The 19,796-nt window shown below is 36.3% G+C and overlaps 1 protein-coding gene across 1 annotated transcript in view; it reads left to right on the top strand.

Annotated features, from left to right (window-relative positions):
• TNFSF8 (TNF superfamily member 8) overlaps positions 1-3,974 on the top strand; it is a 43,115-nt gene extending 39,141 nt beyond the window's left edge. The window contains exons 3-4 of the mRNA XM_001368201.3: positions 53-124; positions 2,456-3,974. Of these exons, the coding sequence (XP_001368238.2) occupies positions 53-124; positions 2,456-2,853 (470 nt within the window). The 3' untranslated portion in view covers positions 2,854-3,974. The remainder of the gene's footprint in view (positions 1-52; positions 125-2,455) is intronic.
• Positions 3,975-19,796: the final 15,822 nt, after the last annotated feature.

Genomic DNA, 19,796 nt, shown 5'->3' with positions numbered 1-19,796 from the left:
GTTCCCAAAAGTAGAGATTAAACGTTTGTGTTTCTCTGATTTTTGTTTTTAGAAAATTGTTCATTGGACAGCTTAAATATCCTGAAGAGGTCTCTAAGGACTGAGTCATCAGCATATCTCCATGGTCAGTAAATGAGTTCCACTCATCCAATTCTCTGAAAGCTTTTTAAAAATCTTGAGACTGGTACCTTTTGTGATTGCCTAACTTCTAAAGTCATTTCCCTATATAGTTATGGAAGGAAGGAAGGAAGGAAGGAAGGAAGGAAGGAAGGAAGGAAGGAAGGAAGGAAGGAAGGAAGGAAGGAAGGAAGGAAGGAAGGAAGGAAGGAAGGAAGGAAGGAAGGAAGGAAGGAAGGAAGGAAGGAAGGAAGGAAGGAAGGAAGGGAGGGAGGGAGGGAGGGAGGGAGGGAGGGAGGGAGGGAGGGAGGGAGGGAGGGAGGGAGGAAAAGAAGGAAGAAAATGCATTTATTAAGCACTAACTATATGTCAATCCCATCCTAAGCTTGGGGATACAAAAGCAATTCAGTCCCTGACATAGAGAAACTGTCATTTGATTAAAGCAAGACAACATATACTATATAAGGAAATGGTAGTCAAGGAGTTGTGTTTTGGTTTGCAAAGTCACAAGAATGGTGAATGGAGACATAGGACAGTAAACTGGCCCATCCCTTCAACAGTATTGGTAATATTGATTTGATTATGACTCCAGAGTTTGAAAGTAGGGGATGGGAGGGTAGAAGAAAGAAAGTATATTGTGGTGGTGGGGCAGCAGGAAAGAGGATGGCCAGGGTGTAAAGTGAAGTATGATTTGATCTGATTGAATATTAAGGAGCAAAAGGTCTGATTGAAAGAATCATTGAATTTTCCCAAGATTATATGACTTCTGATCATTCATCCTATAGCTACTAAAGATACATTACTCAATAGAATGACTAACTCTCTTGCACCAATGAAACTTGTTAAATAATCTGCAAACTGCTCTGCCTCCTTCTTAATTAATAACAATTACCTTTTTGTATCTTACTAGATGTTTCTGTCAAGTGATAGGTATTTGGAGGAAACATTAAATGTGCTGCTATTCCAATGCCTGAGTAGAAGAGAAATTGAACATTGACCATAAGTCTTTGCCACTTTAAAAAACTGTGAAACTTTGGGCAAATTACTACTTGGACTCAGTTTCCTCAATTATACAATGAAGGCATTGAACTACATGTTCTCTCTGCTATCTTCCAATTTTGAATCAATAATCCTGTGAAACTAGTTCATTAGATGAAACTTCTACTCATCAATACAAGTTCTTGCTTTGGGGGACATACAAAATAAACTGTCTGTGAGACAGTCCTTAGAAGTACAAATAGGATGATGAAAGTTCTCAGCTTCATGCCACATGAAGATCAGTCAAAGGAACTAGGGATGTTTAGCCTGGAGAAGACTTGGTGAAGGAGGAAGAAGATTCAGAAACTGCTTACAAGTATTGAACTGTCATTTGCAATTGATATTAGACTTGTTCTGTTGGACCGAGAGGGTATAATAAGGGGCAATGAGTGAAACTTTTGTTGTAGTTGTTCAGTCGTTTCAGCTGTGTCTAACTCTTTGTGACTCTATTTGAAGTTTTCTTAGCAAAGATACCAGAATGGTTTGCCAGTTCCTTCTCCAACTCATTGTAAGATTAGGAAACTGAGGCAAACAGGCTTAAGTGATTTATCCATGGTAACAGAGCTAGTAAGTTCCTGAGGTTAGATCTGAATTCAGAGAAATGAGTTTTCCTGACTCTAAGCCCAGCACACTGAGCCACCAGTTTCAAGTTGGCAAATGTAGATTTGATATCAGGTGGAAGAATACTAATACTGAAAGCTCTCTGAATTTGGAATAGGGTGCTTTAGGAGGAAATAGATTTTCCCTCATGGGAAAGGGAGGGGCAAAGCACCTCAAGCAAAGATTGGATAACCACTCAATGGGTGTGTTGTAGGGGGGATTTTTTTATGGGTAGGTCTGGATGGTCACTCACAATTCTGAGATTTTATGGTTCTATGAGTCTTTGAAATAACTTATTAATGATCATCATGATATTGATATTAATAATATTAACTGTTAGTATTTATATGGTATTATTAATATCAATATGTTATATATATATGTTTTATATATATATGTCACATACATATATATATATATAACTGAAAGTTTTTAATTGGGGCAATTGAGGCAGAGTTTTGTCAAGTGCCTTTCCCAGGGTCACAAAGCAAGAAAGGGTCTAAGATAGGATTTGAACTCAGGTTTTCTTGACTTTAATACATGTTCTATTCACTGTGCCAACTAGCTATCTCTGACAGAGATCCTGTCTCAAAGACCTCTAATGTCTTGACTGTCCTGATTATATAAATACTCTTAGCAGATCATTCTAGACCATTTCCCAAATGCACATAATAATGTTCTTTTGCCTTTCTTTCTCTAGTATCAACACAAATAAACAGTTCCAAACTGACCTGGAACAAAGATGGCATCCTCCATGGCATTGGATATCATGACGGAAATCTGATCATCCAATCCCCAGGCTGGTACATCATCTACTGCCAGCTGCAATTTGTTGTGCCAGATTGTCCAGACAATACCATTGACCTGAAGTTGGAACTCCTCATCAATGACCAAAGCAAGAAGCAAACTACGGTTACGGTGTGTGAATCAAAAACAGCAACAAAGAATATCTATAGGAATCTCTCCCAGTTCTTACTAAAGGATCTCGAAGTCAATAATACTGTGTCTGTCAAGGTCAAAGAATTCCAATATGTGGATGTATATACCTTTCCTCATGACAGTGTCTTGGCCATCTTAAAATATAGAGATTCTAACTGAGCAACCCTCTTTGGCCCTCGGAGAGAAACCTTCCATCAATACCAAAAAGCTTTTCATAGACTAACGGGGGGGGAAAGAAGCCTTTTCTAAGGAGACTTTTATCGCTAGATTAAAACTCTCAACAGTGTGAATTCCTACCCCATTTTCTTCATCACTTGTACTGTGATGATAGTAAGAGGGACTCTTGGTGGAACTCTCTTTCAGAAGGCAGACAAAAGGAACGTTAGTCATATAGAAGCACACTTCCCAAGCCTCCACACCTAAAATCCCAAAACAGCGAAAGATGGATCAAACAATAAAGACTGGGTTGACTCCACTTACAGTCTGAGCTGGTGATAATGCCCAAAATGTTTCAGCAACTGGACAGAGAAGTACAAAGTCTCAAACACACAATAGGGAGATGTCCCTGTAGCAGCCCACTCCAATACTAAAGATAGGACTATAGAGGAAATGTATTTAAAAACAAGAGATGATTCAAAGCAAGACTAATTAGATGAGATGCTTAGCAAACTATTATCCAAGGCCTATATTTATTCCAGTTAAGAGCAAACCATGTCAAACACATGCAAGCATTAGCCTCCTGCTGCCTCAAAACATGTAGGGCCATCCAGTCAATGAATGTTAGCTGGTGACAATGACTATATTGAACAGAAGGCATAAAGGCAGCTGCTATTGAAATGGCTGCTATTACAGAAGCCTGAGGTCTTTGTCTTTTGAGTGGAAGGGAAATAGCTGTAGATGGCTTGGACCTTCACCTCCCTTAATACCTAAGCTGACCCCAATTCCTGCAAGTGCTTCCCAGGGAAATAATTAAATGAAAGGCTATGTGACTACTGGGAAGGGCAGAGGAGGAACTTTAATTCTTGGCAAGGTGAATGGTCTATCATCGTGATCCTGATGATAAAAGAAGGAAATCCTAAATGACTACTTTAACTTCACTGGTTGGGTTGGAACAAGAATGATTATGATGAAAAAAGCCTCAGTGCAAGGACTCTCTCTGTAGCCACCCAGGCTTCTGGGCAGAAGCATATGCTCAGGAAAATAGCCCAAGGGGAGGTGGCTTCATGCAGTAGGTATATTCCTGCCTTGTTGTACACAAATTAAAGTTTGATGAATCAAAATCTCTCTTCCATTGATTTTCAGACATACTTAAGACTTTCCTTGGACTTTTATTTTCAATATTGAGCAGTCCCTCACCCCACACTTTTGGATCACTCCTTCTCCTTCTCCTCTACCCCAATCTAGCTTCTCTGTTAAGTTAATAATCTGTAAACAAATACTTAAATGCACTAGGGAAAATCATTATTTCATAATCACTAATTCACTTGATGCCTATTAAACACTTTCACATTCATTATTTCATTTGATCCTTGCAACAGAAGGGAAAAATCAAGGTCCAGAGAAATAAAGTTAATTTGCTTAAGTCAGATGACTACTAAGTGTTGAAAGTCAGGAGAAAAATCTAATTTTTCATCTAATAAACTCCAGAGATCATAAGGAATCTTGTGATGAATGTAAATAATTTTTACTAATAGAATTGATGAATGCCCATGGTAAATGTCAAAAAAATAAAAATCTTTCTTTGAGGTTTCAAAAAACAATGTCACAAATACAAGATGACCAAAGTAGACTTAGAAATAGAGGTAGTTTTTTTATAAAGATCTAGAGGTTTTAGTGGATTGCTGTAAGCTCATTTGGGGTTAATAGTGTGTTGGCAGCCAAAGAAACAAATATGATCTAGGACTGCATTAGGAGAAGAATAGCTACTAGGAATAAAGAGGTCATAGGTCTGTTAAACATTGTCATAGTCAGACCACACCTGAAGAATTGTGTTCAGTTTGGAGTCCCATAATTTAGCAAGGACATTGATAAGGGAGAAATTGTCCATAGGAAAGAAACCAGATTACCAAAATCCTTTGAGTCTATGCCATATGAAAATCAGTTGAAAGAACGTGGGATATTTAACTTGGAAAGGAAATGACAAATTGGGACTATAATAACTATTTTAATAGTTTTTGTTTTAATTTAAATACTAAATTTTATTTTATTTTAACAATTGTTCCAGTGCAAAAATTAAATTTGTTCTATTTGGCCCCAGAAAGGAGAACCAACCAATCAATCAACATTTATTAAGTGCTGAAGAAACAAAAAGAGGCAAAAGACAGTCCCTGTCTTCTCTCAAAGAGCTCACAAACTAATGCAGGAGACAGGCAAATGAAAATGTACAAACAAGCTATCTATAAGATAAGTAGGAAATAATTGCCAGAGGGAAGGCACTAGAATTGAGAGATTGGAAAAGGCTTTCTGAGCAAGATGGGATTTTAGGTGAGATTTAAAGGAAGTCATAGAAATCAGGAGTCTGAAGTGAGGAAGGAAAACATTCCAGGGATGGGGACAGATAGAGAAAATGCCCAGAGCTGAGTGTTTTGTTCATGGAATAGTAAGCAGTCCAGTGTCACTGATCAAAGAGTATGGTGGAGCTGAGGGTAGAAGTTTCAAATAGGGAAATGTAGTCTTGACGCCAAGGGACATTTCCTAATAATCAGAGCTATCCAAAAGGGGAATAGGATCCTTGTAGAGCGGGTGAGTTCCTCCTCACCGGAATTCTTCAAGGAGATTCTAAAAGATCTCTTGTTGGTTGTTGGCAGTGAAGAGTCTTACACAAGTATGAGTTGAACTAGCTGGCTGTTGATGTTCCTTCCAATTCTAAAATTCTGTTATTCTGCAATCTCCTTTTCAAAATCTGGTTTCTCCTCTAAGAGGCTTCCTCAATGCAAGTTTTATCTGCACGTTGTCATTAGATATAAGAGAATTAAAACTTCATGAATGCCTCATATTAATGTACCCTTGATATAGTCAAAATCTCTTTATTATTCATAAGATGATCATTAGTGGCCAGCAGTCATTGGCAGGGTTCCACTGTATACAGTGGTCATTATGCCAAACATACTGTCCTGAATACAGCTCTTTGTGTTCAGTCATAACTAGCAATTTTTGCACACAGAGTAACCTATATAAAACATATCCTTAAGGGCAGCTAAGTGAGTCAGTGGATTGACAACCAGGTCTAGAGATCAAAGGTGCAAATCTGGCCTCAGACACTTCCTAGCTGAGTAATCTTGGTCAAGGCACTTAATCCCAATTTCCTAGTTCTTGCTGCTATTCTCTCTTGAAACCAATATCTCATGTTTATTCTGAAACATAAGATAAGATTTTACATAAACTCATATCAGTTTTTAAAGATAAGTTCTACTGGGGAAAGGAGGAGTGTTAGGAAGAACCTGACTACTGCTCTGTGTAAAGAAGGAACCGCAAAGGATAGAACAAGGCCAGAATTAGGGAGGTGGGAAGTAGGATCAAGTGAGGTGGGACAGAAAAAAGCTTTCTGATAGTTTCTTATTTTAATTAGTTATTCTTGCTATCTGTTTCCTTTAAATTTCACTGTCCTGAGGTAAAACAGTCCTTTTGTCTTAGTTATGGTTCCATGGCTCAGAAAAATAACCTTATACAACTTTCTCCATAACTCCCTGAATCACGTTTTCCCTAGATGCTATTAGCTCACTTCATTTTAAGAAGTCTTTCATAGCCCTTCATTTATTTCCATATTGCATCCAGGATGTCCCTGTTTCCTGATTAACATATACCAAATGCACATTTTGAACAGTTAAAGGCCAGAGAAGTTTCGAGTTCCTTTTGTGTCCTATTTATAAATATGTCTCCTGGATACATGAGAAATAGAAAATGAGAACAGATTGCTTTTTTTCTTCAGAAGAAAAAGGAAAAGTTTTTTTGTTCTTTTAAGAAAAGCATAGTTATCCTGCTTTGTATATATCTAAAATATCAGAAGTCTGAAAAAAAAATCAACAACCTACTAAATTTTTCTGGATCTTGTCCACATTCTCCATTGCTATATCCTTTAAGCTTTTTAAGAACAATAGAACAGAAAGGGACCTCAAATCATAAACTTTACGAATATGGAACACCAGAACTTTAAGAAACCTTCCAAAACAATGTCCTAGAAGAGATCCTAGAATATAGAATGTGAGAATATACGATGAAAAATTGCAAAGATTTTTAGAACAGAGAATATGAAAAAATGAAAAACTACAGTTGCAAGGAACCTTGGACCATAAAATATCAAAGATGGAAGAAACCTCAGGAAAAAAAAAGAAATTATTAAGGCTTTGGGAAGGATGAGAAAATGTGAGAACATGGAATATGAAAGCTAAAAATGTCCTTAGAATATAGAATGTGAGAAAAATAGAACAGTTTGAATTAAAAAAAAAATTTGAGATGGCTACATTAGCTAGATTTCAAAGAACATAGACAAAAGTACATCTATCTTAATTTAAATATAGAAGGGTTTTTTGAAGGCTATGCAAACCACATGGGCATATTCATACATAGAAGGATGTAACACATGTGCTCCAAGATACCACCATTCAGCATCCTTGCTTCAGTCTGAAGTAAGGAAGGGAAGCTATGCATGTGCATTATCATTACTAGCAATTCTGACACTAGAGGAAAAGGATGGCAAGATGGCACTCCAAAGAAAGGACTTGTGGAGAGAATGCCTAGTGATACAAGACACAATGGTGGTAAGGCAGAGACCCTGGGATACCTTAAGATCACAGTTTTGGAAGACAATAATGAGGAAGCACAGTACAAGAAGGTTCCTACTCAGAAATAGTTCTAGAAGTCTTCAGGATTCCAAGACATCCAGAGAGTAGAGACATCTTTCACCTTAATGGCCAATTGGCAAAGATTTTAGTCCTCTTTGGTCAGTTTCTCTGAAAGGTAGCCTACATCCTGAAATACTGGCCTATGCTTCTGGATCCCCTAATCCATATGAGGAAGGGTACAAGAAAAAAGGGTTAAGGATAGGGGAAGATATGATTATACTGGTCCCTCAGGCCTCAGATAAGCAAGCCAGTTGTGTGTGTTCAGTGTGTGTCCAGTGTGTGTCCAGTGTGTGTGTCCAAGTGGTGTGTCCAGTCACCAAGCCCAAGTAGCTGTGAGAAAAGGATAAAATGAAATAGGGTGATATGAAACAAATTCTGGATGGTCTATAGATAATAGGGGATTATGAAATTTCATATTGAGTTAGAGTTGAATGCCTCAGTCTAAATGAACCCTAAATTCCTTTTAATGTTCTTACCAGTAGACCAAATAAGGTCAAACACCAGGATTGGTAAAATTCCTTTGTAGTCAGAGGCCGGTTTAATGGATATTTATCAATCTTGCTGTTATTCTACTTGCTTCTATCTATATTCAACTCTTCCTCAATTCTAACTCATCTATAGTAAAAGTCTAGACCAAGAATTCATTTTATACATTAAGAATCTGGGGATCAAGAGGAAAAATCATTATTATACCTAGTAGCAAGGTACAGGGTTAGATTTAGGATCTTGAGATTAGTGCTGGCACATTAGCTTTGAGACTTTAGGCAAATCCTTTCCCTACCAAGCCTGAAGGAAGAGCCCAGTATTCAGATGTGGACAGATCCAATCACCCCAAAATCATCTGAGGAAGAGACTTATGCTGTTCTTTTCATTTCCACTTATGAATTATCCAATGAGGGGAGAAGATGGCGACCCTTTGAGATTTAGGGAATCACAACCAGAGGGGAGGGAGTCAGAAAGTGAGTGATAAGGAAAATAAGATTATGTTGGGGGGGGGGATCCCAAAAATACCAAAGATTTCAGGAAAGAGAAATCTCAGAGACCTTGAACACAAGTGATTCAACAGAAAAATAATAACAACAGAAAAATAATAACAACAAAAGGAAACATAGCCTCCAGATTTAGTAAATAAGACCAGGCATCTAAGAATAAATCATGCAAAATAAAATGATCCAACATCTGAGGAGAGAGAGAATTCTATGGAATTTGAGGACAAGTAACCACAACATGCTATTCCTCAGTGCTTTAAAAGAGAAAATAGAATTAGGAGAGCAGAATTTATGTCCTATGCAGCAAAAACAATGAACAAACTAGGGAAAAAAATTGAATTGGCAATGGAAATTTCAATTCAGAAAGAAAAAGAATGACAGATTAAAAATCCAAATAATCTGAAAGCAAGGCAGACTTAGAAGAGAAGCAAAACAGAAACATTAAAAGAATATATGCTTACTATGCAAAGCATACTGAACTTGAAGAGCAAAGAAAATTTTAGGTCTCCCAGAAGAATACAACAGGACAAAAAAAACTCAACACCATAATGAAGGAAATAATAGAAGAACTACCTATAACTTCTAAAAATAGAAAATGAAATTCCAAATGAAAGAATTTATAGATTACCTCCAGAAAAAGAAAAAAAAAGAGGAAACTCAAGCCTGCAAACTGCAAGAGCAATGCATATCAGGATACAGCCCAAGATGACCTGTCATGCAAATATGAACTTAACTACTCAGGAAAAAAAAAATGAATGTTCAACAATAAAGAAATTGAAACATTTTTTAAAAAGAAAATCAGAATTAAGAGGATTGCCTTCAAATACCCCAAACAACAGAAATACATGAGTGAATAAATAATGCAGTAGATAAGAACAATGACAGCAACAGGGAGACAACAGAGAGGCCAGTAAGAGATTTCTTTCTAAATGAACACAAAGAGAAAGAGGTGAAGATGAGAATTTGGTAGAGGTAACATGAAGAGACAAAAAGGGGACATCATGGGTAGAACCTGTTGATCCTCTGCCTACATATTCTTTTTTTGTGGGATTAAATTATAACAAGGAAGGGAGCATAAAGGGGGGAGGAGAACAAATAAAGAGGAGTGAATAATGTACCAGGGTCAAATCAAAGTTAGCCATGAGGGAAAGGGGACCTTTGTGATATCAGAAAGAGAAGAATTCATAGGGGTGTTGGTAAGATTGAAGAAGGAAAGTTTGGAAAGGGGATGGGGGAGGAAGGAAACCTTACTTTGAAGGTAAGAGGAGGTTCCACTGATAAAAGAACCTATGGGTAAAAAGAGGGGGTTAAGAAAGGAAAATGAGGTCCTTCCATTAGATGAGGCCTAAGGGGTTTAGTGCTGTCCTGGAAAGGGGGAAGTTGGAATACCTGGTCGCAAATGACACCTGGAAGATTGGGAGAACATGGACAGAGGGAATAGATTTCCAAATAAAAACCTTTGCCAGAAAAAAGTCAACAAGAAAGGGTATAGATCAATGATGGGCTATGCAATCATGGGATATGGTAGACAAGGGTCCCTATCATGGGCCAGTGTCCTCTCTGACACCTGATAAAATTAGCATTGCTCTGGAAATGAGTCACAATGGAAAAGGGGAATCCATGGAGTAAGCAGTGGCAGAAAGCATCTAGAAAAGAAAGTCTAAAATGGAAACCTTGGTAACTTTGAGTGTTCAAGAAAATGCAAAGAAAGAAAAGAAAGAAAAGAAAGAAAGAAAGAAAGAAAGAAAGAAAGAAAGAAAGAAAGAAAGAAAGAAAGAAAGAAAGAAAGAAAGAAAGAAAGAAAGAAAGAAAGAAAGAAAGAAAGAAAGAAAGAAAGAAAGAAAGAAAGAAAGAAAGAAAGAAAGAAAGAATTATATTATATTATATAAGAACCAATAATTATAAAGGTCATGAATCAGGGAATGAGGATATAAAATAAACAGAATGAGATGGAGAATGAAGAGAATTAAGAGAATAAAAGAAATCTTTTTTTGGAAAAGGGTAAAAACTAGCAAAATTTAAAAACTAAAGACCAAGACTAGCTAAAGGAGAAAAGAAGGAGAATTATCAAATGAGAAGAGAGGAACATCAGTTGGGGGTGGGTGGGAAGAGATTCACTGGGAAACAGGGCCATCTTTAAAAAAGAAGATTAAAGTAAAGCAACTGAAGGAACTTAATATTGTCTACAGCAAAAGAGGGAACTTGAAACTGAAAAGCATTTGCACAGACAAAATTATTGCATCTAGGATAAGAAAGGAGGAGTTTGAATGGGAAAAATCTTAATATCAAATTTGTCTTTAAAAAGTTCACTATTCTAGGCATATCAACCTTGTTCATCAATATATATGATTAATAATCATTCCCCAATAAATAAGTGGTCAAAGAATATTAAAGTCTCAAGAGAACTGTAAAATATTCAAACTACACAGAAAAAATGTTCCAGATCACTAATAACAAGAGAAATACAAAGCTAGACAACCCTTAGGTTTACTGCATACCCTGAAAATTGGCAAAAATGACAAAAAATAGTAATAATCAATGTTGGAGGGGTGTACAGTGATAAACATTTTGGATGTGTTTGGGTGGAGCTGTGAAATGGTACAACCATTTTAGAAAATAATTTGGAATTACACAACTAAAGTGACTAAAATGTCCATACTCTTTGACCAGAGACCCTCTTACTGAGTTTACACTATAAGAAAGTCATTCATGAGAAAAAAAGTCCTCATGTACTCCAAAATATTTATAGTAGCACTTTTTGTGATAGCTAAGGATTAAAAACAAAGTAGATTTCCATCAACTGGGGAATGGCTAACCAATTGTGATATATGAATATAGTGAAGTATTAATAAGCTATAAGAAATAATGTCTATGATGAATACATAGAGGCATAGAAAGATTTATATGAACTGAGACAGAGTGAATTAAGTCAAGAAACTAATATACACTAACTCCAACAATGTAAAGAGAAAGAAAAATAGCACACCAACAAAATCAAAAGTAAATGTAACAGGGGCTGGGTGACTCAATGGATTGAGAGCCAGACCCAGAGACTGGAGGTTCTAGGTTCAAATCTGACCTCAGAAACTTCCTAGCTGTGTGACCCTGGGCAAGTCACTTAATTCCCATTGTCTAGCCCATACCACTCTTCTTCCTTGGAACCAATGCACAGTATTGATTCCAAGATGGAAGGTAAGGGTTTATATATATATATATATATATATATATATATATATATATATATATATATATATATATATATATATATATATATTTGCCAATGCTTTCACAAAAAAGTAAATGTAACAAAATTATAAATGGAACTCGAGAAAAGAGATAGGAGAAGATAGTTCAAACCAATCCATCCATGGAGGTGGGAAGTCCACGGGTATCATACATTATGCATGTTTGGGGGCTTTTTTTGTGTATCAATCATTGACATTTTTTAATTTTTCCTCTCCCCAAAATACTTTGTCATATGAAATGATCACCTTTGAAGGACTGTTAACTAAATTGAGGTATATAGATATAATGGAAAATTATTATAGTATAAGAAATGGCAAATATTATGAACACAGTGAAGCATGGGAAGATTTAATAATTCATTGTACAGTGAATTGAACAGAGCCAAGAAAAAGGTGTATCTAGAATTCTATGAAAATATATGTATAAATACATATGTATATATCTGTGTGCATACTGTATGCATGTATATATATTGACTCAACAATGTAAATTAAAAGGATAACTACAAAACAATCAAGAGTGAATGCTGGGATAGCTAGCGGACTATGAATTTCAAAAGTCTCCATCTTGGTCTAGCACCCAAAAATTGTGCACACCCACACTACACGGGCATGTGCTAGTCAATGACAAATCAGAAATAACTAACTGCCCACCTGGGCTGTCCTAAGCCAAGCTAGAGCCAACCATTGGCACTTGTGAGGCACAGGAAGTGAGGTAGGGAACAGTCTCTGGAATTCGCTCACTTCCTGTGGAGAGAGCAAGTAGCAAGTTGGTGTTAGAAGCTTGGACAGGGAGGACGCCCACAGACAGCTTTCCTTCAGATCGGTCACGTGAGTTAAGGACTGATTCTTTCCACCTTGGCCCTTTGGGCCTAAAACTCCCTCTGCCTTGGTCAGAGGTTGAGTAGCCCCTTTCCCTTTTCTCCTCTCTCCTTCTCTCCCTCTCCTTTCCCTACTCCCATTGTGATTAAACCTCCATAAACTCCATTCTGACTTGAGTGTTTCATTTTAGGAATTTCATAAGTAAATTCCTTGGCGGCCATTGTTCAATATTACAACAATCTTAAAAGGTGAAATTTTCACCATTACAGTACTCAATGGATAGAAAACCAGGCCTGAAGACAGGATATCCTAGGTTCAAACCTGACTTTAGACACTTCCTAGCTGTGTGACCCTGGACAAGTCATTTAACTTCTATTGCCTAGCCCTTACCATTCTAAGTCAGAAGGTAAGGAGTTTTAAAAAAAAAAAGTGAATGCTAGTTTCATTACAAAGAACATTACAAAGAACAAATATGACTCCAAAGAACTATGAAATGACAAAACTATGCCCACTCCTTTAGAGAGATGGGAGGTCACATGTTCTTGCACATTTTTCAGATTTTTTTGATACATTCATCAGTCTTGCTAATCTTTTTTCTTTTTCTCAAATTTAAAAAATTGTTATATGGGATGGCTCTTAGGAAAGTGGAGGGGAAGAACACCGGGATTAATTTTCTTGATATAAATAAAACAAAAGATAGCAATAAGATTTTATTAAAAAAAAAAAAAAAAGAAATAGTCCCACACTGCTTTTTGTTTTTTAATTTGTAATCCCCATGGCCTTGCAAACTACCTCAAAGGTAGTAATGATTTCAATTGAGTTTATGAATTCATGAATTCAATGAATCTGCACAGCGGAGGGAGTTTACAACACTGAGAGCTCCCTGCACTGACTAAGTCCCAAATGTTGGCCATAAAGAAAAGCCAAAACAAAAATAGTTCCTGTCCTCAAGAAGCTTTCATTTTACTGAGTGACTGAGGGATGGAGCTGTTTTCACCATTTGTTGCCTCCTGGGTTATCTATAAAACAACCTCTTTCAATTTCTCACCGGTATTATGCTGAAACGATTCAAAAGGAAAACCCCAAATAGATTATTATATGTAATAAAAAAAAAACAGATTGAAGAAGAAAGCAGGACAAGGAATAACTATTTAGCTGTTTAGCCCCTGGCTTCCCATATCCAAAGCATATTTCATTTTGTCCATTACTGTGTCATTTCTAAGGAACAAGCTTAGATGATTGCCAGGCACTGAGGCTATTAACAGATGACCAGTTTCCCAGGCAGTTGTGTGAATATCAAATGGCTTTCATTATGGAAGAGCCTTTGGCTCAGAGGCTTTTCAAATATCTAATTTCAGTGACAAACTCTGATTTGATTGCCCTCATTTCCCAGGTTCTTTGTGGAGGTCTCATTAATGCATTTGGCAAAGACTAAGTGGGATATGAAGTAGTAAAACCCTAATCAAAATTCTGTAGTAGACCTTGTGTCAGAGTTGAGATCTTTGATCAAGTGCATCTCATGTCAGCTTTCCATCTTTTCTTAGTTTTTTCCTGCTCCATCTCTCTGAACTATTTCCTAACCAAAATTATTTCTGCTCAGGAAATCAGAGTTTAAGCAAAGAGCATGGCCTTAGAATATGACTAAAGAAAGCTATCTTGGCCCATGTGGATCTTATTTTAAAATGGAAAAGTCAAACTTGGCAGTCCCATTTCCACATACAAATGACAGTCTGCATGTGAAACCACCATACAAAAGGAACATTGCAAAATAACAAGGAACTAGTATGGCCCCAAAGAAGAACTTTTTTGCAGAATGGGAGGTTCACAGGCATAAAGCATTGTATCTATTTTCAGATTTCATTAATGATCAGTTTTACTGATTGTTTTTCCTCATCCTCATTTTTTTATAAAATATTTTTTATCATATAGGATGGCTTCTAGGAGGGGAAAAGGGAAGGAAGATGGGAAAATATGAATAATGTGAAAGAAAACAATATTGATAAAAAATATTTTTTAGTTTAAAGCATCATGAATCAAATTTCCCCCCCATTTATTACTGTTGTCTTTGACATCTGTCTTGAGAGACCTAAGAAGTCACCTGTTCCAACTCCCACCTGACTAGGTAGGATTTCCTTCTAAATCATCCCCAACAAGAGGTCATGTCTTCAACAGCACCTAGTACAGTGCCAAGAACATAGAAGTACTTTATAAATATGATTAATTAATTAGTGATTTGCATTGAGTCCTCTTTATGGCTAAATTGATCGTCAGGGGCCTAAATTGAAAGTCAGATAGATCCAGGGCCACCCAGCAGGCTAATCAATATTCTAGCAGGCACTGGTTGAGTTGGCCTAAGTCCTAGAACCAAGGAGAAAGAACCAAGAGAAAGAGCGTTATCATTGCAGAAAAGAAGCATATCTTTAAATTATATATATATATATATATATATATATATATGAAATTATAGATTTAAGCCTTAGAGGTCATCTGGTCCAATTCTCTCATTTTACAGAAGAGGAAAAGGCCCAAAGTCCAACCAGCAGTGAGTAGCAAAGTTGGTATTTGATCATAGATCCTTTAACTCTGACTTTGAGATTCTGTCCATTCTTCCATACAGTCCATATAGTAGAAAGTAGAAAGAAAGGAAGAAAGGAAAAAAAGAAAGAAAATCTAATTACAGTAATTCCTCACTATATCATAGTTCACTTATCCCAAGTGCACTGTATCACTGGTTTTAAATAAATAAATAAACGAATATATATAGGGCAACTGGGTAGTTCAGTGGATGGAGACCCCAGCCCAAAGACAGGAGGTCCCTAACCCTAACTCTATCTTCTGACTGATGGCTTCTTATTCTGCTGTCATACTTGCCCTTTAAACTGCTCTTTGCAAGATTGCTCTGAAGAATTCAGCTGCTTCCTGGTAATCTCATTCCTTTTCCAGAGAGAAAATGAGAAACTCCAAAGTGGATAAATTATAGCTATTGACCTCAATGAATAAGCCATGCCACCCTACCCCACTTCTCTACAGTTGGGAAGTAAGAGATACACAGGGGGGATTGCCAACACTGATAGAAGGGAAAAGATGTGATGGGTTCACTCTAGTCTCTCAAGGATGGAAACACAGGGAAGAGACATACGTGATGAGCAAGTGAAACTGCTACCTTTTCTTTTCCTTCTAAATCTTGAGAATCAAAATACTCAGAGGAGATAGTGGGGAGATGCAGAAAAATGAAGGACACACTTTCAGATCTACCATCACTAGAACATAGAAGGTACTTGATAAATATTTAATTAATTAATTAGTGATTTGCATTGAGTAGACCTAGGGCCACCCAGCATGACTAATCAATGTTCTATCAGTCATTGTTGTAGTATTTGAACATCTTTATTGTGCAGTTATTGTACTGAATTCTTCTTGAAGCTTATAAGTTCATGTCCCTAGATCTAGATAAACTACATTCCATTAAAGGAAGGACTCAGAGACTGGAAGATATGACTCTCTAGCCACCTTCAAAGAGTAAAGAAAATAGGAGACATACAAATGTGTGGTGAGGACCTACCACAAGTGAGGCATTTCACTAAGCACCAAGACTAGAAGGACAAAAATGAAAAAATTCTGTCTTCAAAGAGTTTCCAGTAAAGGGAGACTTGAAGGTAGCATTTAGGGAAGGGACACATTGCAGAGAGAGGAAAGGGTAATCAAAAGGAAACAGCATGACTATTTAAAAAAATAATAAATTATGTCAGAAGAGCCCCCTATTTTTAACTGGTATGTCAGGACAATGTTGCAGATTTAGCTTTATTAGATTTTAGGAAAACATTTGAGAATAGCTTTCCTGTTGTTCTTGTCAAAAAGATGCTATGATGTAGGTTAGACAGAGAACAATAGGTTAGATAGTTTAGACAGGGGATTTAGAAATGGTTGAATGGCTAGAACTAAGTCATTAGTAATTCATGTCAATTTGAAACATCATAGGACTTGTGCTGCTTAAATCTTTTTTATTTTTATTTTATGTTTTTATCACTGACATAAATAACATGCTTATTGAATTTATACCCAAGACAAAATTGAGAAGGAATAGCCATCACACTGAATTCTGTGGGATCCCAAAAGATCTTGGCAGGCTGGAATACTGGACCAAATCTAATAAGATGAAATGTGGAAGAGATCAATATACAGTATATTGTTTTACTCTGGGACATTGAAAAATCAACTTCACAAGTACAGGATGGAGTAGATATGGCTAGATAGTGATTCAGCTGAAAAAAATTCAACAATTTTTGTTTTAGAGGACTGCAAACTCAATTTGAGTCAGAAGTATAAGGTTGCAGCTAAGAAAGCTGATGCTAACTCAGTCTGCATTTAAGAAAAACAAAGTATGAACTGCAGTGTCCAATGAATGGTCCTACCATAATCTGCCCCTATCAGAATATATCTGGAGTGTTGAATTTCATCGTTGGTATCCCAATTTGGGAAAGAAACTGATAAATTGGGGAATCTACAGAGGAAGACAACCAGGATGATCATGCCATCAACTGATACTTTATTTAGAGTAGGGAAACATCTTAGAGCTTATCTAGTCTAAAATCTCATTTTTAAAAACTTGTTTTCAAATTCTGAATTGAAACCAAACAACGGTTATTTACAAATACATATAATCATAGTTATATACACATGTGTATATGTGCACATGTGTCTACATATGAATGTAAAGATTTACATTAAACTTCAGCTCTCTAATGCAGATTGCTTTTCTTCTATATATATATAAAGCATATATATATATGTGTGTGTGTGTGTGTGTGTGTATGAATTCAACATGTAATTTTCATTACTGTCCAACTTTCTGGCCTCCCTTCTGCTCTGTTCTTTTTTTTTCTCTTTCCCTTTCCCCTCCTTTCCATTCACCTCCACCAAAAGAAAAAGGCAAAACAAAGCCCTTCTAACAAATATACATAATCAAGTAGAATGAAGTTCGATGTTGATCATGGCAAAAAATATGCCACGTTCTGTATCTTAGAATTACCATCCCCTCTGTCAACAGGCAACATGTTTAATCATCACTCTTCTGGAATCATAGGTGGTTATTGCATTGATAAGAGTCTTTCAAAGTTGTTTGTCTTGATTATGTTTTTATAGAAATTATTCTCTTTAACTCCACATTAAAACTCTCGTTTCTCTAGGCATTAAGTGAGCAAAAAGAGAACTGACACCCTGAAAAGTTAAGTGATTACCTGAGTTCACAAAAGTCTTAAATAAACAAGTCAGAATTTAGACCTTGGTACTCGAAATCATATATATTTATACATTTCAACCAAACAATGGTTATTCACACACACACACACACACACACACATGTACACACACATATAATATACATGTGTATGTATGTGTATACATGTCTATATCTACATATGAATTATAGGTTTACATAAAACGTTAGTGCCATATGTATGATATATATGATATAAAATATATATCCTCTATTACATTGCATTATATTCACTATATTATATATTCTATATTCATTCACACATATGAATATGTAGCATACATTCATTATATATTTATAAATTATGTGCGATTATAACATATAATTTATTGTATATATTCTATATGTGATATAATTAGAATATATATCATATACAGAATATAAGAATATATATCACATATTGAATAGAAAGATATATAAACATATCCATATGCATGACATATATTGAATATATAAATATATGCAGAAAAAGTATTAAAGGAATGCATTTTCAAATTTTGTTATTTATTTTTAACATTTTTTTACTGAGTTCCAAATTTTCTATCATTCCTCCCCTATTCATTGAGAAGGCAAATAATATTATATCAATTATACATGTGAAATCATGCAAAACATATTTCCACATTAGCCATGTTGCCCCCTAAAAGGAAGAAAAATAAAGTGAAAAAAATTATACTGAAGAGAATGAATCTAAGGAAGATAAGACAATACAATAGAGGGAGGTGAGGCCCTAGCAATTATGGGAATCAGAAGAGTTTCCTGTAGAAGGCAGGGCTTGAGCTGTGTCTTGAAATTTGAGATAGAGGAAGTAAATTCCAGAGTTGCACCAGGCAAAGCTGGTGCAGAAGTCCAGAGATGGTAGCATGTATTGGATGTAAGGAACTGGAAGGAGGCCAATTTGACTGGATCACAGAGTAGAGGAAAAGCAAGCAGTGTACAATGAAGATGAAAAGATAGATTAAAACCATAAAGGGAAGAGCTTTCAAAGCTAAACAGTATTTTACATTTTATCCTAGAGGCAATAAGGTGCCACTGGACTTTATCAATTAGGGAATGACATGATCAGATCTTGCCACATGAAGACTAACTGAGGAGCCCAGAGAAGAAAAAGGGAGCAGGGACTTGATAATGATCTTTATCTATCTGAGATGCTGCCACATGGAAGAAAAATTCGATTTGGTCTTCTCAGCCTCATAGGACAAAACAAGGAGAAGAGGAGGAAATTGCAAAGAGGCAAATTTATCTTTGACATAAGGTCAATCTTCCTATCAATTAGAATTACTCAAAAGGTCACATGAGGTCTTAAGTAAACAAGCCAGAATTTATGAGATGAGATGATATAAAATACATATCATCTATTTATTGTCATATTTTATTCATTATAATAGGTATTCTTTATATGATATAGTCATATGTTCGAATATATCATATTATATTCTATATATTTTATCATGTGTGATAATATAATAATAATATGGGTTAAGGGAAGCTAGGTAGTTCAGTGGATAGAGTGTGCTAGGCCTAGTGTAAGGAGATCCAGGGTTCAAATATGATCTCCCACACTGTGTGACTCTAGGCAAGTCACTTAACTCCAACTTCTTAGCCTTCACTATTTTTTTTTAAACCCTAACCTTTGTCAACGTAGAAATCTAGAAATCCCCAGTTCATTTAGTTGGGAGGTAGAAACCCCAGGTTTTGACCTTGTCACAGGAGAATTTTCCCCCTGAGGGAAGGTCCCACTTCTCTGGTCTCAGACTAATAATAGACAAATCCAATTCAGATGGGAACTAAACCCAATCCAAAGTCGAGTCATTCTGGCACTATAGGCAGTGTGTCAGTCTCCCAAGCTGAAGGTCCCAAGTTCAATCTTTGGAAGAAGGGTGTGATAGACTGGGAAAAGGCTTCTGGAAACAAAGAGTCACTTGCCCAG

The sequence above is a fragment of the Monodelphis domestica genome, chromosome 1 (assembly GCF_027887165.1).
Source record: "Monodelphis domestica isolate mMonDom1 chromosome 1, mMonDom1.pri, whole genome shotgun sequence".
Lineage (NCBI taxonomy): Eukaryota > Metazoa > Chordata > Mammalia > Didelphimorphia > Didelphidae > Monodelphis > Monodelphis domestica.
The sequence above is the reverse complement of the archived record's forward strand: the minus strand, read 5'-3'. Positions and strand labels throughout refer to the sequence as shown.